Raw genomic sequence first — 19,901 nt, forward strand, 5'->3', positions numbered from 1 at the left:
GTTACTTTATCCAAATATACATACACACATACTGTGGGGGGAAAAAAGTGGGCTAGTTTACTAGCAGTTAGCTAACTGGGTAGCTAAGTCAGCTAATATTAGTTAGTGATAAAATAGCTTCAATTTGAATAGTAGCCTACGTTTTGAGAGTTTCTGGACTACTATGAAAAAAAATTGTTGAGAAAATGTAATTCAATATAATTCAAGACTTTGATACTGAAATCCCCTGTGACACACAGGAGCTTGTTTGCTAGCAGCTAGCTAGTTGCTTTGCTAAGTCAGCTCATTCCAGTGCTAGGTTTGAAATTTTAGTGGTGAAATAGCTTTAATTTGAATACAAGCTGCATATACTGCATTCTGGCAGTTTTTGACTATTATTAAATAAATAATTACAAATATGTCAATGTAATTCAAGACTCAAATACCGAAATCCCGTGTGATACACAGCAGCTAGTTTGCTAGCAGTTAGCTATTTGGGTACCTAGCCAGCTCAATATCAACTAGGTTTGCTCATTTTAGTGATAAAATACCTTTTATTTGAATAGAAGCCTACATTTGTGACAGTTTTAGGCTACTGTGGAATAAATACTTGAGAATATTTCAGTGTCATTCAAGACTCAGATACTGAAATCTCCTATGACACATAGGAGCTAGTTTGCTAGAAATTAGCTAGTTGCTTAGCTATGTCAGCTCATTTTAGTGCTAGGTTCAAAATTCAGATACTGAAATCCCCTGTGACACACAGTAGCTAGTTTGCTAGCAGTTAGCTAGTCCTAATTTTAGGAGGCAGGGACATTCCTAAATCATATCATATGTAGATTTATATTGTTGTGTGTTAAACTGTTATACATTGTGATGATATCCAGGTGAATCCAAGTTACAGGATATGATTTTTGCTAGCTCAGCAGTTAGCTCAGCTAATATTAGTGCAACTATAGCTAAAGTTAGTGATTAAAATAGTTGTACTTTTAATAGGAGCATACATTTTGATTAAACCGAATGTCTATCTGTGACAAAACATGTTGTTTGAAATCACAAAATATGATTCTTGCTAATCTGTTTTTTTGCTAACAAAAAAACAGCAAAAAACAAAAACAAAGGTGGATGATACAAATTCCAGGTAAAATGCACGACAGTAACAAAGTTTCGATCTAATACTTGGTTTCTTAGACTCTGACAAATAATGTCTTTGGTGTTTTTGTTCTGTTAGTAGAAAATTATATGCACTGCAGCTACTTTGTGTTTTCTCCTTTCTTGAAACTCTATTTAGCCTGTATTATTAGCTGGTCTGGCCAAGCGAGGGTCGAACCGAGAGCTTCAATGGTGATGGACAGCAGCTGATTAAGCTACATTTCAATACAATAAGGCGTGAGAAAGGTTTAGCGTAATGGGGTCAGTCCTCTTTATCCGCCAATCTCTCTCTCTCTCTCTCGCTGTGACTCACTTTGATTTTTCAAGTTGAAAACAAATGTGAACGCAAGCAGAAGACGAGCATTTAAAAGGTATGATTAGCGAGCTCACTTTCAGAGGACAGCTTAGCAAAGTTTATATGTTTACATTTGTTTCTTTCAGCTCACACGCACACTGATAACATCTGTCTGTGCTCGAGAGATTACTGCATCTTTCGACACGCTACGGCTGTTTAGCTTTTGTTTATCATGCATGCGTGTGTTTTACTAGCTGCAGGCGCTCTGGTTTAATGCACCTCGGACACTAAGGTACATATTATCGTGCGATTTCCTACACACACGCAAAGCTGAATACACACTTACGCTTGCACTTATACACCTTGTTTCTACTATAGAGGCATTATTTCACAAGGGTCATGGGATTTGAAGTTGATTGTCAGGTGTTTAAGTGTGTGTGTGTGTGAAATGAGCAGAAGGCTATCAACAGGTTGTACACACTCTAAACAAGTGCAGGGTTTAAAAGTCTGAGTTCGCTACCAGGCTTAGCAATTTTTTTTGCTAATACAATGCAAATCAAAAGACGTTCATTATTAGCATTGATGATAACAGTGCAGTAATATGCTCTATTCATGAGTTAATTAGCTAATTAGCCGCACTGAAGATCCAAAAAATTCAACAAGGTCATGAAATGAATATTTAATAAGTAAGGAATGAAACACAACATGGCAAAATGGATCAACGCAGACATTTTAAACCCTGCTGTACCTTCATGCTTGTATAATATATTCATGCAAGAGGATATGGATGAGTATACATACGGGTACAGGGCATGGAAGCGGGGTCCGTCTCGGATCGGAAATATCCTTTGTCGCACGTGCATGACGTGGAGCCTTCGCGCACCGAGTAGCTATGGAGAGGACATTTGGAGCAACCGGCGTCACTGGCCAACGCTCTGTAGTAGCCAATCTTACAGGCTGGAGCGTGAAAAAGAAACAGCAAGAAAGAAAGATTAGCATTAATTATTTTGCATTGATCCAGCTCTATTAATAGGATATTTTATTATATTACAACATCATAGGGGCAATTTTCCAACAGTGTAAAAAAACAACAACAACAAATCAATCATCAGACTTTTGGACCCTATTGTAATGCAATACTACTGCAATTCTCTTTCATGTATTGTAAATGTGTGTGTGTGTGTGTGTGTTTATGTGGTTGCCAGGTCAGCCTTATGGAATGGGGCTGTATTGGAGCGCTAAGCAATGTGTTTCAATGAGACAGAACTCCATGGTTTTATGACCCACTAATTAACAGAGGAAGCGATAGCGCAGGAATGCGCTGCGCCATTCATCCTAACACAGTTGCCGCACACACACACACACACGTACACGTGCATGTACACACACAAACTCACACCGAATGAGAGTGTAACAGATCCCTCTCATGTTATTCATATTTACTTTATCTTTGTTACGGTTGTCATATTTTCTCTATTGTCCTATTGTCATTTGTTATCTATGTGCCTCATTTTTCAAGCTACAAAGAATGTATCTACAAAGAATTCATTTAAAATGCAGTTAGTTTCAGGAAAACTTTTGTGTCTGACAAGAGCTCCTGAGTTTGTGTAAATTTACGTATCAGCCTCGAATTGTAATAGTTGATGATTCTGCAATTGTATATACAGGTTATGGTGTCAACTTTAAATATCTTAATTGTTTCATTAAATGAAGACAAATATGACTAGCCGTTCAATTAGGACAAAAGAAATGGCACCCTATCACAGAAGAGTTAGTGTGTGTCTGTGGTACAGTAGCTGCATTACTGGAAGGTTTACCATTCGTCATTTAGTCACCATTTTTTTTACTTTTATGCCTTTTATGCTGAAATGTCAAAATCAGCATTCCATATAAGTGTAAAGTTCCCAATGTAAATGTGTCTGTGCTAGAATGTGCTAGGACACTTTGGACACCTCACAATCAACCTGTTAGCTTTTCTTTCTTTCTTTGAAGACAACTGCTTCAAACAAATTTCTATTAATCTCTCTTTCTCCCTTGTCCAATTGTCTCCTTTTAACAGTGCAAAAGTGACGGCGCCCCAGGGAGCCGGATTAACACCTCTCCACCTTTCCCTGTCTTCTATCTCTACGGCGCAATCCATCCATCACTGTCTGCCCAGGGGCCAATCAGCCGCTACATCGGGCACGATCTGGGAGAAAAGGAGATTAGCAAAGTTTTTCTGTCATCATCTGAAACGAACATGGTAAAAGAACAGCGGGAGACGGAGGGAGAAATAGAGATAGGAAGCTCAGGGTCATGACCTTTAGGGGACAGCGTGGCGGACTAAAGAAAAAAGTAGGGAGACGGAGAGTCCATCTGATGAGCTTGGGATCTTTTTAACAGAAACTGAAGGAAAGAGTTAATTGGAGGAGCTGCTAAGGAAGATTAGGTGGCAGTGGGGTGTGTTGTTAATCATGAATGTGTGTGTGTGTGTGTGTGTGTGTGTGTTGGGGGGGGGGGGGGGGGGGGTTAAAGGAGCACAGCATATTACTTTACAAATTTTCAGATTGTCAGGCCAGTGAAGTCCACCACCACCACCACCACCAAAATGTTGTATTCATATCAGTTATGAAAGTTTATCCAGTGAGCACCAACTGTCCAAATACATCTATGGAATTTTATTATTGAACCAGCGTGGCTTGACTTCAAACTGAAGTTTATTAAATAAATTTTTTTGGTGGTCTTGGACTACATCTCAAAATATGACATTAGCATCATATACAGTATCTATTCTACATCTTGCATGTTAAATGCCATTTTAACACTTCAACATCTAGATGTCTAATTAACGTAGACAAATGGCATTGTTCTCTTTGGCATCTCTTTATGCCAGCTGTGTGCTCACTCCCCTGTTCCCATCCCTACATCTTCATCCAATGACACGTCCCCCCACCATGTTCTCCTAAAATCTCCAACCTCAAGCCTTAGGAAGTGCTGATCTCTCCATTCATGCCCTAATGGATGTGTAATTAACAGGCACTGGCTCGTTACTCAGGGTTCAGCAGTCCTCTTCTCCTCGCCCATAAAAGAGAGAGTTCAGCAGCAAAGAAAAGACTTTAACACGACTTTTATGGGGTGTAAGGCTTCACTTCATCGCATCCATCAGACTAAGAGATAAGAGTGTTGGAGGAACAAAAGTAGTCTGGGATAATATGAAGATCTTAAAATTCTTAAAACTGAGAAAAATCATTGAAAGTATGCCATTCCTCACTTCTAAAAGTTTTCTGATTGAATGCAGGTGCAGCACGAAACTGCTGGACAAATCATAAAATCATTAGCTAGCCCATTTGGCAAGAAAAAACACCAATGTACTACTTAGTCATATGTTTTATTTAGCAGAAAATTAACTAATGTAATGCACCCCCTCCCCCACCAAACCCCCCCCCAAAAAAAACAAAAACACACGCACATTTGGCGAGACATTTAACTAGTTAAGTATATAATACAGACTAAAGTAAAAACACATATTTGATCATGTTTGTGCCATAGACAAAAATTTAGCATTGGTTCCGCTATGAGATGTGATGTTCAGTCTTCGCATCTCACATACAAAAGAAAGTCTAGCTAGCATGTTACATAAATTAATCAGTAAAAAATATTTTGCCGACAGCTGATCACCTCGAACGTATGTATGTAGTGCAGCGGGGGGTGGAGTTCATAACAAGCAATAGTCAGTCCCTCCAGGATTTTGCAATCAACGAAATTAATGCAAAATCAAGCAAATTCTAATTTTCTAAGGAGCTTGCAATTGTTTTTTTTTATTACCGCAGATTTGGGCCAAGATGCATCATGTGACGTCATCACAACGCACATTCAGCCAAAGCACTCTTTGATTCAGGTGCGTTGAACATGAGTACAGCTAAAAGGTCTCATTTACCAACAAATATTTGCAACTGCAATTCCACCAATACAAGTCATTTTTTCCGCAAAAAAACCCCACAAAACGCTCTGCAAGCTACATCACAAATTTTGAAGAAAAAAAAACGCAGAAAGCAAGCACCGATTGCAAAGAAACTCCGTGAAATCCTGCACAGGCTGTATAATTACTGTATCGAAGTGTGTCACATGACCATGAAGTTTAACCATAGCTACATACCAAATGAAAACATTTTGTTTTGCGAAAGTCAGTAAAGATGTACTTAGCATGTACATTAGCAGCATTGGTATTTCACCTTTGGAATCTGGCATTACAGTCATTTGAAAATTTGACCTAGTGATGTGGAGATGAGATATTCAGATATATACGAATTAAAAATAATAATAAAAAAAAATTAATAATGTATTCTTGAATAACATTGAGTTGACTCAGACGTTTGGACTTGTCTGAACTTGGTCGAAAAGATATATCAAAATAAATATACATAAAAAAAAATAAAAAAATAAATTCATTATTAATCCCAAAAATGTAAAAATACATACATAAATAATAATAATAATAATAAATAAAATATAATAATAATAATAATATTATTAATAATAATAATAATAATAATAATAATAATAAAATGTCCAAGAAGACGATACAGTGTGAGAGGGAAAAAAATAAGGGGAGGGGGGGACATGGGCCAGAGAAGTGAGAGACCAGTGTTGGGTGGTCTTCAAAGTGTGTATGTGTGTGTGTTTGTGTTCTCTTGGACACTTTGCACTGCTATATCAGTGCCAGATTGCATTTCTTTTCTTGTTCACAAACACACACACACAGACTAGAGTGAGATGATGCCACGTTTCAGTTTTTCTCCAGGCCTGGAGCCACTTGCTTTTCCAATCAGCCAAGCCACAATCAAAATGCAACTAATAAAATCTCTTTTTATAACACTCAAAAAAAATGTGGCTGAGGGAGAAAAAAAAAGGTGAAATATTACGAAATATTATGATTTGAAATATTAGAAACGCTTGGCTGCTCTCCGGGAAACGAACTACGAAGATGCGAAGAAGGATCCAGGCTTTGTTTGCCGCAACACTTGTTTTATTCTCCCCCTTTTTTGTGTTATAAGAACAATGCTATACTGGAATACTGAAATAACGAGAAACACACACTACTACAGGTCTACACACTCTGGTAAATTTGCTCACTGCAGAGAAAATGTGTGTTCAAGGTTAGCACTCTTAACTCTGTTAACACACTTGTGGCAGTTTTATGACATTGGCTTATCCATTATCCTTCTTTAGCCACTATACAGGAGGGTTAAGGCACCATACCTCTCTCTCTCTCTCTCTCTCTCTCTCTCTCTCACACACACACACACACACACACACACAGTGTTCCCTTCACCTGTTGGTGTAATCTGAGCACCAGTCCACGCTCAGAAACATATTCAGAGACTTTTCACTTCATTTCTGAAGAGTTTATAGATACAACATTTAGCACATAGCTAATAAAAAACGCTAGCTGACTAATTGGCGATTAGCAAAAAAATCTACAAAGGGAGCTAAAACACAAATATGCTCACTGGCTTAATGTTTGAGTTTTTTTTAAAATTATTATTAGATATAATTATGTCTGAATCTGATATTTACTAAATTGTAGCCTATATGGTAGATGCAAACATACTTCAGTCACTAAATACAGTACTATGCTAGCTATTTCACAAATTATTTTTCCCTTTCTTCCTACAGTATGTAGCGTTCCCTTGTATTAACTCAGGCTAGATTATTGTAGTAGTAATACTAGCTAGTTACTATTACCACTAGGTAGTAATACTACTGAAAATAATCTTTATTTCTGTTCCCTGAATCACTATGCTAATTTCACCTCAGTTTGCTAATACACCCTCAGAAAATACAGAAAGGAGATAATTAGTGTGCCTTCTCTGTGGTGTGTGAACTGATTAGCTCATTGATCAACTCCCTCTCAAGTTTCGCTTATTAATTACATTTCCAGGGACTGATTGAAATTAGACAAGGCCCTGTGCCGTACTGCATGCTAACTCAGCTAACTCTGTGTGTGTGTGTGTGTGTGTGTGTGTGTGTGTGTGTGTGTGTCTGGTTGATGCTGATTGATATGGCTTTAGCCCTGGTGAGACTCATCTGTCACCGGCGAGCCATCCCTGCTGTCAAAGGTTCTAAAGCTTTAATCCACAGGTATTCACTTATTCATTCATTCATTCGTCTCATCCCAGCCTCCCTCTCTTTCTTTCTGTTTTTCCTCTGACAAGAAAACGTCCACTGTCTCACAAGAGTTAGGGATGTATACATTATTCCTGTTTTAAACAGATAGAAATATAACTATGAATGTGGAAAGAAAGATGAAAGGTGAAGTTTTTGTTTTTGTTTTAAAAAATAAGCATGGCCACGCCCACTTCAGGTTTACCAGATACAGATAGAGGCACTGCGCCCCTATATAAGAGCTTATCAGGTAAAGTTTAGAGGTAAAGCCAGAGCAAAATCTCCACACAGAAAGGACAAAGCAATAACCTTCATGCGCCACATGCAAAAGCACATCGTTGGCCATCTGTGCTGCGTGTACTGATGAGTTTGTACATTATGAAAGTCCCAGAGGAGACGAAGAGGATGGCGAAGTGTATAAAGCAACCCCAAAAGCTATGGACTTCATATGGAATCACAAACACTTTGGAGCCTGGGGTCCAGAGCTGATGTATAAGAGGCCCTCCTCCACCCACCCACCCACACACACACACACACACATAGAGTGATTGACTGAAAGCTGGAGGAATGTCTCGACCCGGCAGGGGGTTGGACTGCAGCAGGTGACAGGAGAAAAAGGAGGTAAGCAGCTTCGGCTCATTGTCTTTCCCTCTATGAGTGATCGACGCAGCTGTGGCGGGCGCATGCATTTCACCAGAGACGGCCATCTCACATTCCTCCCAACTCATTCGCAGCTTGCCGATGTGTCCTGCGTCAACAGTATCAAAGATCCAAAAGCCTCATTTGCACTCATTTTCTCACACTCCCTCCATCTCCCTCCTCCCTTGTTGGAGTGCTCTGTCTCTCCGGCTGCTTGTTCGTGTTGGTAATTGCTTTGCTGCCTTGGATGGTGTGCTTTTATATCCCCAACTAATGCACAGCTAACATTTTTTTTGTTATTGTTGTTTAAAAAAACAAAATGACTGCCACTGTATATCTGGCATCTGGTTTCTCTTCAGAAAATGACCAATTCTTCAAAGTTCAGAGGGAAAAAAACATAGACACTTCCGTGGTCGTCTTTTGTTAGCAACAATCTAGCTAGCTAACTATACAGTTATGTTATAGCTTTAACAAGCTAATATGTCTGTATGTCAATTGATTGAAATCAAATACTAGTATGTACAGTATGACTGATTTAAGATTAAAGAGGCGCTACTTTGATTATTGTTGATGCTCTGAGCAGCCATGTTGATTTGATTTGTCACTTGCTGAACTCAGGGTTGAGGAGACCTTGGGTTAGGAGTTCATTGGTCCGTTTTCACTTTGGTTAAAAGTTTCCTACATTCCCCTCAATGCTGTTCAACCTGGTTTATCCCTTATTTGTGAAAGTGTTTAATTTTTTCGTCCTATTAAACTGCCAACTGTGACATCAGTGTAGCAGCCAACCGCTAAATTTTTACAGGAATAACATAAATACTGGACCAACCAACAAATCTGACCCACAATATAAAGATATTTAATATGTTTCAGGATGCAGTTTTCCTTTAACAACCCTCCGTATGCACAAACCACAATCTAAAATATCCACTTCATATCCACTGGTACAATATAAATAGGCCTCTCTCGAAAACCCCCCCATTTCTCTCCCCTGCAGCGCACGTATTAGTAGAGCACCTTTCCTACAGTAGGTCGCGCTGAGTGCCATTGAATGGAGAGGCCTGTGTGTGTTAGCGCCAGGCAGAGAGAGAGAAATCGAGGCAGAGAGAAGGGCCCTATTGATTCAGCGGGCTTTTGACATGCTAATGTTCTCACTGTCAGCTTCGGTCCCCCTCTAGCTAAGGGCCTTCAAAGAGCGCCAGCTTCACAAAGCAAAGTGTGTGCGCGTGTGTGTGTGTAGTAAGCTAGAGACTGAATAGACATCCTTGCTTTGCAACTAGCTCCTGCCTCCGCAGCAGGGTGAGCTGGATGCGGAGAAACTAAACGAAATAAGCGAACACAGAGCCAAAACATACCAGCAATGGGTGAGAACCAATCATATGGAGAATGCGTTCCAGTGTTTTTAATGATTTTGAGTCTCGCTCCAGCGCACACGGAAGTGACCTAATATTGACACAACGTTCCTTTGAGATGTTACCAGCATATGTGTATGTGGGTTTTTTGTAATAGGTGTTGAGTGAGGTCCTGTGCTGCCGTGCTCTCTGATTAACGTCCGTCTCCAAATTTAACACGTTAAAGCGTCAATGCCACGGCCACTGTGACTGAATTACAACCCGTCAGGTCTTGCTTTCAGACGTTATTTTGGCAGCATGATGTGTAAACTCAGACTAAGTGCGTGTTATGTCTGCATGCAGATGTGGGTGTTCATTCCGTTCCACATCTGGAACAATCCATGGCAAGCTTTTTAATGACTGGTCACACAAATGTGCTAATTACAGTATATAGGACACCAGACTGGTTCCCATGGTGGCTAACACATGTTATGCTAGTACATCCGCTTGTTGTTCAAATTAACCTGAGAGCAAGTTTGTGGAGATATTTTTTTGAAACCATCTACTATTTACTAACCGAAGTCCTGCCTTCTTCAGTTCTACTGGCTCACAAGACCACGGCTCGTGAATTCACCTAGATAAGGATGAAGCAAATGTCTTTCACATCCTGCTTTTTCACAGGGCTAGATTTTATTCGCATTTAGTTCGACCACTGGTTTCAGTGAAAGTTTTCCTGTATCGCCATAGCAAGGGCTCAAAAATCCTAAACGGTACAGCTAAACCATCTGTGGACGTCCACAAACGTTGTCTCTTCACCCTAACAAAGCCGTAAAAAGTCAAAACTAATTGCCTCCATTGCCAAAGCAAGTGGCCCAAGCAGTTAGTTTGAAAGGGCTCGAATCCACTCCAATACCTTAAGGTAAAGGAACAAACCCATTCAATTCAACTGGGAGACTTGAAGCCCACCATACCTCAGCCTCTCCAAATAATTACAAGTATTAATATCTATTGTTCAGTCAGCATGGTGAGCCCTCGGGCATAATTACCGCGATTATGCCGCATTGTGGAAACAAGGCTGCCGGCCCTTAAATAATCCCATTACTCAATCCATCTTTTCATCCGACAGCCGCTCTTACACACACACTCTGAGCTAATTGACATCTGTTAACTGACATCCTATCAGATCTCGGATAAACAGACTTAGAGGGTGCCTACCCCAGGCCACTTCAGTCAAGAATCGCCCCCCCAGTGAGGAAAATATGAGCCCATGTCTCACATAGACTTCCCACAGGACGACGAGTTAAAGGAATACTTCTCTTCAAAGAAAATGAAGGAAAACTAGTGGGGATCGTATGGCATGGAAAGTAGAACGGACATTTTCATATCCTGATATAATCGTAAGACAATGCGTAAGTATACTCTAACCATGGCTCGGGATTGCAAGTAGAGTTTTGTGACAAGGTAGAGAAACAAATGAACGTAGAGTACAGAAATCAATCTTGGAATGAGAGAAAACAAACACTATGTTGAAATATACCCATAGTTAAACTCAGTTACTAAATATACTGAAATTCAATGTAAACATGTATATATGTACTGCAGCAACAAATAGCTATTTCCTCACCAGCCTCTCTCAGCGCAGCTCGTCATGTTTTCAAGAAACCAGAAAATGCAAATCCCTACATTCTGATTGCTACAAAGCGCTGACACTGGAGACTCCTTCCATCCATTTTCTATACCGCTTATCCTTCAGGGTCGTGGGGAACCTGGAGCCTATAACAGGAGGTATGAGGCACAAGGCAGGGTGGAGACTTCCATAATTGTTAAATAAACGTCTCCTCCATAAACAGCCACCATCTGGTAAGTTGTTACTATAGAAAAAAATTACATAAATCTTGCATCTGAAGTATTATCAGAGCTGCTGTTATAGAAAATGAATCAACACCTTTCCAATCAGAATCAAGAATTCAACTGCACTGTGGCATGAGAATAACTGAACTGTAAATCAGCCAATATATCTTTATGGAAAAAACAGTTAGCAAGTATCAGGTCTGCACCTCAGCGCTGTACTAGCTGTCCTTTGTTTTTAGCAGTGTTAGCATTTCATTAGTTCACTTTCACTCTTTAAGTGTTTATGTTGAAACAGAACTTGAGGGAATTTGACAAAGAGTCTCCTTCAATTCCAGCCATCCCCCCAACCCCCCCCATGAAACAGTCTAGTATTTATACAGAGTAGATTTACCAAATGGTACTTGGATTTCATTTGTGTCATTTGTCATCATAAATCAAGCTATGACGCCTTTCCAAATGCTTCATTAGTGGAACAAAACAAGCGCATTCACAGAGTACCACAATCCATCTGGTGCGTTTGTCTGAAAAAATGTTGGCACCGTCCTAATCAAAACCAAAGACAAAGGCACTCAGCGGCGATGGCAACTGTCAAGTTTAATCTGCCCTACATTTAAATCACTGGGGCAGCAACTTAACGAAGAAAAGGGTGGTTCTAGTTTTCCTCCGGATCACCCACTGCCGTTCTCATCCCTGCCCGGTGGTAACTCGAGTGACCTCTGACCCTCCTGGATGGAAGCCAGCTTTATAGAAAGTGGAAAAGCACTAACTGCTTGGCGCTAACCGATTGGGAGTGTTGTCTGGTGGTGATGGACACCTCATCAAACATCAGTCTATTCACATTTAAAAAACTCCGGGGTTAATATGCCTCACACACACCAGCAGCAAGTCAATGAAAGACACAGACTCAAATATGAGGCTACTCTGCTGGAGTGAGTTTACAAAATGGTACTTTTTCAACAACTACACAAATATTAGAGATGTGGAAGTAGAAGTTTCTTATTGCCTGTACAGTGTTAGCATGGTACTACTAGATGCCAAGACTTTAGCAAGGTGTTTTGCATTAATATAGCTAAGGTTTTAGCAAGCTAACAGTAACAAGGGTAAGAAGGGTCTTTTTTTTTTGTTTTTTTAAGGCTAGCAAAAGGAGCTAGCTGTAAGAGTGTAGCGATTCGGTCAAATGGAGTTAAGTCTGTTTCTTTTTCTGTCTCAGTAACCGCGGACACTCGGAAACCCACCATCCATCACCCCCTTGACAAGTGAAGGGCTAGAAGTTGTCAGGGGCATTTCCGAGCATGAGCAACCAACCAAGATCAACAGCATGGGGTCAAGGAGAATGGACACACATGCGCCAGCAAACACGCGCACACACACACACACACACACACACACACACACACACACACATGCTGTCGCTCACGGCAAACAACAGGACTTTGACAGTGACAAGCACTCAAATTGAAGCATTGGTAGGAAGGAGGCTAAATTCCTTGTGTCACATGCAGAAATCAGGCGAATCCTATTCAGATGTGAGGATGTAATGCGAGACAGTTAGCGATCTCATTTAAATTTAAATGTCACAATGATTCCAGACTGCCTGCTGCATTGAAAAAAAAAAGAAAGCGGTTGAACGCCTCCTCTTCTGCCTTTCTCTCAGAAAGCAAATGGAACGCTATTGTGCGGAACAGACGCAAGTTTGCTGCCCTTGCATTTCACTGACAAAAATATGCAAATGGTGTATCTGTTTGATATCAAAGAGCACCCCCTTTTTCCTTCCCTCTTTCTCTTTCTCTCGTTTCTACCCAAGACAGCTGACGGCCCATTCACTGTCCAGTGTAGAAGCCCTGGATGCACAACTGAAGGGGATCGTGACAGGAATCAACATATGCACTTGCCATCAAAAGCGCAGGAATAAAGGACGGAAGTAATGAATATTCATAATGGGAAGCATTTTCGGTGGATGAAGGCTATTGTCTGCTGGAGGGGGAAAAAAAACAGTTACAACAAGACCCAGCTGAGGCCGATGATGAACCCAACACACCTGCTCATAATTATGACAGGATTGAGATAAACACGCTAGCTTTGTGTAATTAGATGGACATGGCACGCACAAACACACACATACAGGCTGCTCAGCTTTTTCTTGTTTATTAAATACGCTTTGGTCAAGGTGAGATTAAAACTTAAATTCAGCCACAGTAAGTCGATACAGTTCACACTTCCTTATACAACACTTTAAATTTTGGCCTGCTTTTTTCGGTCAGTCTCAAAGAAGTAGTTTTGAAAAAAAATCTGTGTCCATTTTCCATAAGAAAAAAAAATCAGCCTCAGCTTTCCAATATCAAGCACACAAAGGGCAGTTTCCTTATCACACCAAAGCCTATAACTGCATTTTGCCCAAAATGTCAAGTGCATACCGCCTCAGACTGTTTCAGTTCTGCTCTCCAAAATTCTTTTTATAAATATATTGCTAGCTGGAATATATTTGCCGTGAGTTTGAGAACCCACACAGATGGGTCGAAAGAACTGATTTCCATTTCACTCTTTTTGGTAGAGAAGCAATGCAAAAGCATTAAAAAAAAAACCTCTCGCAAACAAAAGATGGGAGCATATCCCATGTCCTTCTTCTGCTTCCATTCATACTTAAGGTCTTCGTGGCTCCTATCTACCCTCTCTATCGTCCCGGCTCAGACGCAGCTGTCAAAACTTTGACGTCTTAATCAATCTCGCCCGTGACCCTGGTCTCTGCGTTGGCATGAAGGGAAAAACTGGGATGACCCCCTGACCCCATCTAGTGTTCCTCTCTTCTTGCTCTCAGCCAACCCCCCCCAATATCCCAAGCATCCCCAACAATCAGGCAAAGGGTGCAACTCACGCCTTCTGGGCTATGAGCCTCATATGCCTTATTCTCAATAGATGCCCCATTGAGATCATCCTCTCCCCCTTGCAACACCCCTCACATTGAAAGTGAACCCATAAGTCTCTTCCTTATCCATATGGGCTTATTAAGGAGACACTGACACCCATCCTCACCCTGGGAGAGTGGGTCACCTTTTGAACTTTCCTCAATGAGGATGCGGTCAATTGTTGTCTTACAGAGGATGACATCTGATGGGTTAATCCACCATGGATGCCATGGACCACACTATAGAACTAATGAAAATAGCATACATATTAGAGTCATCCACTGCACCTTTACTTTGGAACCTACCGGACTAAAGATGTTCTCGTCTTCCACGTGCTGCTTTTGAAGTTTTGAGTTTGATGAGACTTGCCACCAAATATGATACCTAAATGATACTAAAATGGACTAAACTCAAACTGTAACATGATTTTGGATTTTCCACTAAGTCTCCATGTGGCCTTCGGCTTTGACTGAATTATGGCAGCTTTTTGTTTTAAATCGTAACAGCTGAACAAAGAGAAGAGAGAGCACGTGAGAGAGAATGAGCGAGAAAGAACCCAAAGGAGCAAGAGAGTGGAATGCCACCTAGCACCGCCAACAAAAGAGTCACCAAGAAAAACTGCCCATTTGCTCAAAAGTGAACCCGTTCAAGCAACCACTCAGACACATTCACCAAGAGACCACCTGCAGAGACAGTACAACCCCCCCCCCCTTCCCGGCCCAAAGCAGCCCTAAATTACGTTGTGTATTTGTCATGTAATTAGCCTGCTGAGATTGCCCTCATAAATAACCAACAGTGGACTGGCCAGCACGCAGTTTATCAACTGTGCACAAGCTCTGACCCTCTCCTGGACCAGATGCCTTTTATAAGCAAGTAAAAAAAGGGCAGAGGGGCATTCTCAAACTGTCCACCTATCTCGAGGTTCTGCTGTTCATTTGCACTGACCTCGGCTTCACCCAGATGCTAGGAAGCCCTTCTGAACCCTTTAGGCAAGCCATGGACAGTGAGAAGTGAGAGGGGGAAAGCAGAACAAGAAAAGGGAAATAAGTACTCATCCTTTCCTTCTCTCCCCACAAGCCTTTTGTTGTTCCCTGAAACAGAAATCTCTCATCTTCACAGAGAGCAAGAGCAAGACAGCTAGACAGTGTAAGAGAACTCAAACCTCCAGTCTATTATGATTAGCGCCAACACTTCTTGCTAAGACATTCTGATATGGAACAGAAAGATCCAGCAGCAGTGTCCTAATCCACTGAGCTCTGCTAAGTGTCCAGCTGTCTGTAGTGGAGCAAACTTCTAACATTGTCCAGCTGAGAAAACACAACACAGTCACGTTTGAAGCGTGACATCTTGCTTTTTAATTCTTGTCTGGAAACTGAAAACCTTTGTGGTATTATTTGCTACCTTCAGTGGAAGGACTGTGGAACTCCTAACAAAGGAAACTGTAGCTATTCCAAGAGAGGTACACATGGCTCAGGAACCTCAGAAGAACCCACTAGCCAGAAAGTATAGGTGAACATTCACAAGACAAACAATGATGGACTATATCAAAGGACACAAATAAAGTTACCAGAGACCCTACCTTGGCATGCTCCTGCTCGCTCCTCGAATCCTGGGTTACAAAGACAGCTTCCGATTGGCACCAGCCATTCTCCATCAGCACCACAATACATCTTGGGTACTTCACGCTCCTCTGAGTTGTCCACACACGAGCCGCGGACCTCCACCAGCGATGATGTATCTGCACCCGTGGTCGTGTCAGGAAACTGAGCAAGGTTGCGTACTGTAAGTGGGCACTTCTTGTAAAAAATCCGCACAGACACCAAGGCGATGCATGCCCCCACATCCTGGAAGGCCAAGTAGAAGCCTTTGCGTGTCAAGACGCCCACATCCCGCACCTCTGTGTTGAGCTTCATGATACGGTCTCCAATATCCACCTGCGTAAAGCTCTCGTCAGCGGCGATTGTGTCAATCTTGATGAACTGGTTCTCACGGATGTATCGCTCTTTGTCATTGTTGGATTCGTAGTAGTAGAGGTTGAACGTCTCCTTGCATGTGCCCAAAACACCTGGCAAGCTGTTGCAGTCACGCAGCGTGAACTTGATCTCAACGTAAATGCGCTGGGCCGCTCCACGTGCGATCCAGTCTGTCCGAAGCCAGTTGTTCTGGTTAGGTTCCATCACGTTGCACACTTGGTACGTCCGGATGGGGGTGTTCTTCTCGTCCATGATGCTTACTTCTTCCCACTGACAAAGACAGCAAGAAAGATAGATTTAGTTACGGATACCCTTGTCTTAGCAGGTGCACTACATCCCACGCCGCACACTCAGATCGCATTGCATCGATCATTTGCTGATGAGAATTTAATCACGCATCTGCCAGCCCATCAGCTCCCACCAGAATGAAAGCATTTGCAAAGTAAACTTTCAAAGTGGGATTTTTCAAACAGTCAAATCTGGCAGGTTGCGTTGTTTGGAAACATTATGGCCTCTCTGGGCTTTTTTGGAGAAGCAAATCGTTTCAAAAGATTTGGCCCCAACTGCACTTGAAATCTGGAAGCACTCAAGGCAATGTCAAGTTGTCGAGTATCCATTAGAGCTTTACACAACTGAGGCCAATTTCGTATTAGCAAAGACTTATCTGGAGACTTGATCCTTTATCTGAACATCAATATTTAATCCTCTGTTGTTATTGTTGTTGTTTTTTATAATCAAGCTACATTTTTAAATTTAGAGAACATTTGACACTTTAGTCTACATTGCAGTATACACTTGAAAAAAGTGTGATTTTTTTTTTGTTTGTTTGTTTGTTTGTTTGTTTGGTTAAAGATTTATCACAGCCAATAATAAATGTAAGAAAATGTCCATGTATGTTTCTGCTGAGAGGTTAAGACTAAAACGTGCCGAATGAACGCAGAGGTCCCAAAAGGCCTGTCATGATTTATGACACTTTCTTTCCTTCAGAGGTCTAACTGTCACAGCAATAAAGCCACGCTCAATGTACTATAGCTATTTGAGGCCACGGAAATAACTTTGGTTGTAGGCCTTCGTCTGGGTGGCATTGTTTTGAAAAGAGCAAGCTGGTTGTTCTTGGCATTACATACTATATATGTCCACTATCCGTACAAATATTCCTTTACAATAAGCAGCAACTTATTGTTTGTTTGACTGTTTAACTAATTTGGGTCTTGTTTCACTTAATGGCTGAATCACAAATGCTTCATAGAGCACTACATAATATAAACCATCATCCCATGCTCAATATAATGGACTCTTGAAGAAGAAACAGTTAAGCAGACACCGGTTGTTTTTTTTTTTCTTCTTTTGTTTTGTTTTTTAATCACTTACCCCTCCTTCTGTTGGACTGGAAACCCATTTCAGCTCACCCTGCACTGTTCTCGAGTCCAGTAAAGTCACTGAAAAAAGAAACGAGACATACGACAACCATGATGGGAAAGTGTTTTTTTTTTCTTCCATTTTTATATGATTTGCATTTTTCTGGGAATAATAATAATAGTAATAATAATAATAATACAAATAATAATAAGAGATATTTTGGGGTTTTTTTTCCCTCACCATGGATCTCCAAGTGCTCACATCCAACTATGATTTAACCTTAAAATGACTGAACATCACTCTTAACATATTTTCTGCTTACTTGCAAGTCTACTGTATAACACATGGGCCTGACTATAGACAGTTCTCTCCCAATAATCACAGGATTCAAATTCTTCTCTTTTTTTCTTAGTTTACTTTTGTTTTATTTTGTTTTGCTGCCCAGACTGAAATGATTTCCTGTCATACTGACAAAACTGTCCCCCACTTTTCACACAACCATTCGCTGTGCTGTAACGTGTTTGAAGTCAAAAAAGCTGATTTGAACCATTCATCAGGTTAAAACATTGAGTTTTATTATATTTTATTTTATTTTACATTTCTACTCCTAGAGCTATCACATTTCAGCCTGTATTTCATATACATAGGTTTGACTGAATAGAATCCATAAAATGCACAATAAAGCAAAATGAAAACATAATAACATGGGATTACATGATTACAAGAATTCTTTGTTCAATTACAAGTTTGCAACTTAACCAAAACAATCAGGATTTTGGAAATTCTGGATATCATTGTGACTGGGCTTTTTTTTTAAATGAATGAATGAATTCATTCATTCATTTATTTAAAATGATTCAGTCTGACTTGCTTTTTGTTTTATATGTATATCTTAGAGTACTGATTGGAACATCATGTGCTTTTTGTGTGCAAAATTCAACAATAATTAGGCGACATTAAAGAGAACATTTATGTATTTATTTATTTATTTATTACAAAGTCTCAAAGCAGATTTACAAATTTATAAATGAATGAATGAATGAATGAATGAGTGAATGAATGAATGAATGAATTTGTTGTTTTTATGCATTACTCTAATAATTTATAGAGACATGGAGGCTCGAGCTCATTTAGCGCAACCATGGTCCGATGCGTAAAAGGTTAAAGGACTTTGGAACTGCAATAAAAAATAATCTGCACGCAGGATGAATAAAGTTAATAAATAGTCTGGCATGATTAGGAAACTTGTGTAGTCTCGGTGCGCCTCACGAGCGCATTAGTAGCCTAATATATACATATATCACGGTATCATAAAAAAATAATAAAATAAAAACCGAAAAGCCCGACTCTGCATTAAATCTCCGTTACGCACAGAACAATCCCGACAATAATAATAATAATAAGAGAAGAAGAAAAAGAAGAGATCCCCTTCATTCCCGTGCTCCTTACCTTCATTCGGTGGATAAACCCGTGCACTCGAGGCTGTGTGTGATATCCATAATAAGAGAGCCCAAGCCGCTGAGAACGCGATCGTTGCCATTTGCGCCGTTTCGCGAGCGCCGCCGAAGTCGCGCAAGCAGCGAGTGAAGAGCGAAAAGCGCCGCGTGCGCTCGACAACACGAAGAGGCGGGGCCTGTGGGACTGTCCGTCACCCTTAGGCAACCAATCACCTTGCGTTAAAAACTCTCACCGCGTCCTAGGAATACCTAAAGAGTGTACCAGAGGGGGAAAAGAAAGAAGAAATTCCAGCAAAAATGTTGTGTTATAATGCAAACACTGTAAACGTCATTTTGCTTGAAATATATAGTTGCTTATATAAATAGCCTATAGATAGCAGTGTTTTATTCATATACACATGTTTGGATCAACCACAGTAATCAATTCATAATTAATTAATAATAAACCTGCACGCACGCCTGTGTGTGTGTGTGTGTGTGTGTGTGTCACTCTGTGAGGAAGACTCCATCACAAAAAAATGTCAATAATAAAATAATAATAATAATAATAATAATAATAATAATAATAAATGCACACACATTTCTGATTGTGTTTGCTCGTTTTAGATGATAGAATGAGTCTCAAAGCAGATGCAATGTTTATCCTGACGCGTGAGAAGTCCAAGGGCGCCGTCTACTGTTCGCGCGAAGAACATGTCAAACAGTCTCCTGCGTCCGACACGTGCACGAGCTATGCATGCGTTTCCAATGTGCAGTGCATTAATCCTACGTAGGTAGTAAGCGATCGTTTGGGATTAGGAGACTGCTGCGTACGTTTGACG

The 19,901-nt window shown here is 40.6% G+C and overlaps 1 protein-coding gene across 4 annotated transcripts in view; it reads right to left on the reverse strand.

Annotated features, from left to right (window-relative positions):
* The window catches only part of epha4a (eph receptor A4a), a 37,398-nt gene extending 17,959 nt beyond the window's left edge, over positions 1–19,439 (reverse strand). For all 4 annotated transcript variants that reach the window (XR_008386269.1, XR_008386268.1, XM_053628304.1 and 1 more), the window contains exons 1-4: positions 19,073–19,439; positions 17,636–17,703; positions 15,871–16,534; positions 2,228–2,383 (exon numbers count right to left, since the gene is read on the reverse strand). Coding sequence is in view for 2 of the 4 variants with exons in the window: in XM_053628304.1 (XP_053484279.1) it covers positions 2,228–2,383; positions 15,871–16,534; positions 17,636–17,703; positions 19,073–19,163 (979 nt within the window). In the remaining 2 variants the exon portion in view is untranslated. The remainder of the gene's footprint in view (positions 1–2,227; positions 2,384–15,870; positions 16,535–17,635; positions 17,704–19,072) is intronic.
* Positions 19,440–19,901: the final 462 nt, after the last annotated feature.

The sequence above is a fragment of the Ictalurus furcatus genome, chromosome 7 (genome assembly GCF_023375685.1).
Source record: "Ictalurus furcatus strain D&B chromosome 7, Billie_1.0, whole genome shotgun sequence".
Lineage (NCBI taxonomy): Eukaryota > Metazoa > Chordata > Actinopteri > Siluriformes > Ictaluridae > Ictalurus > Ictalurus furcatus.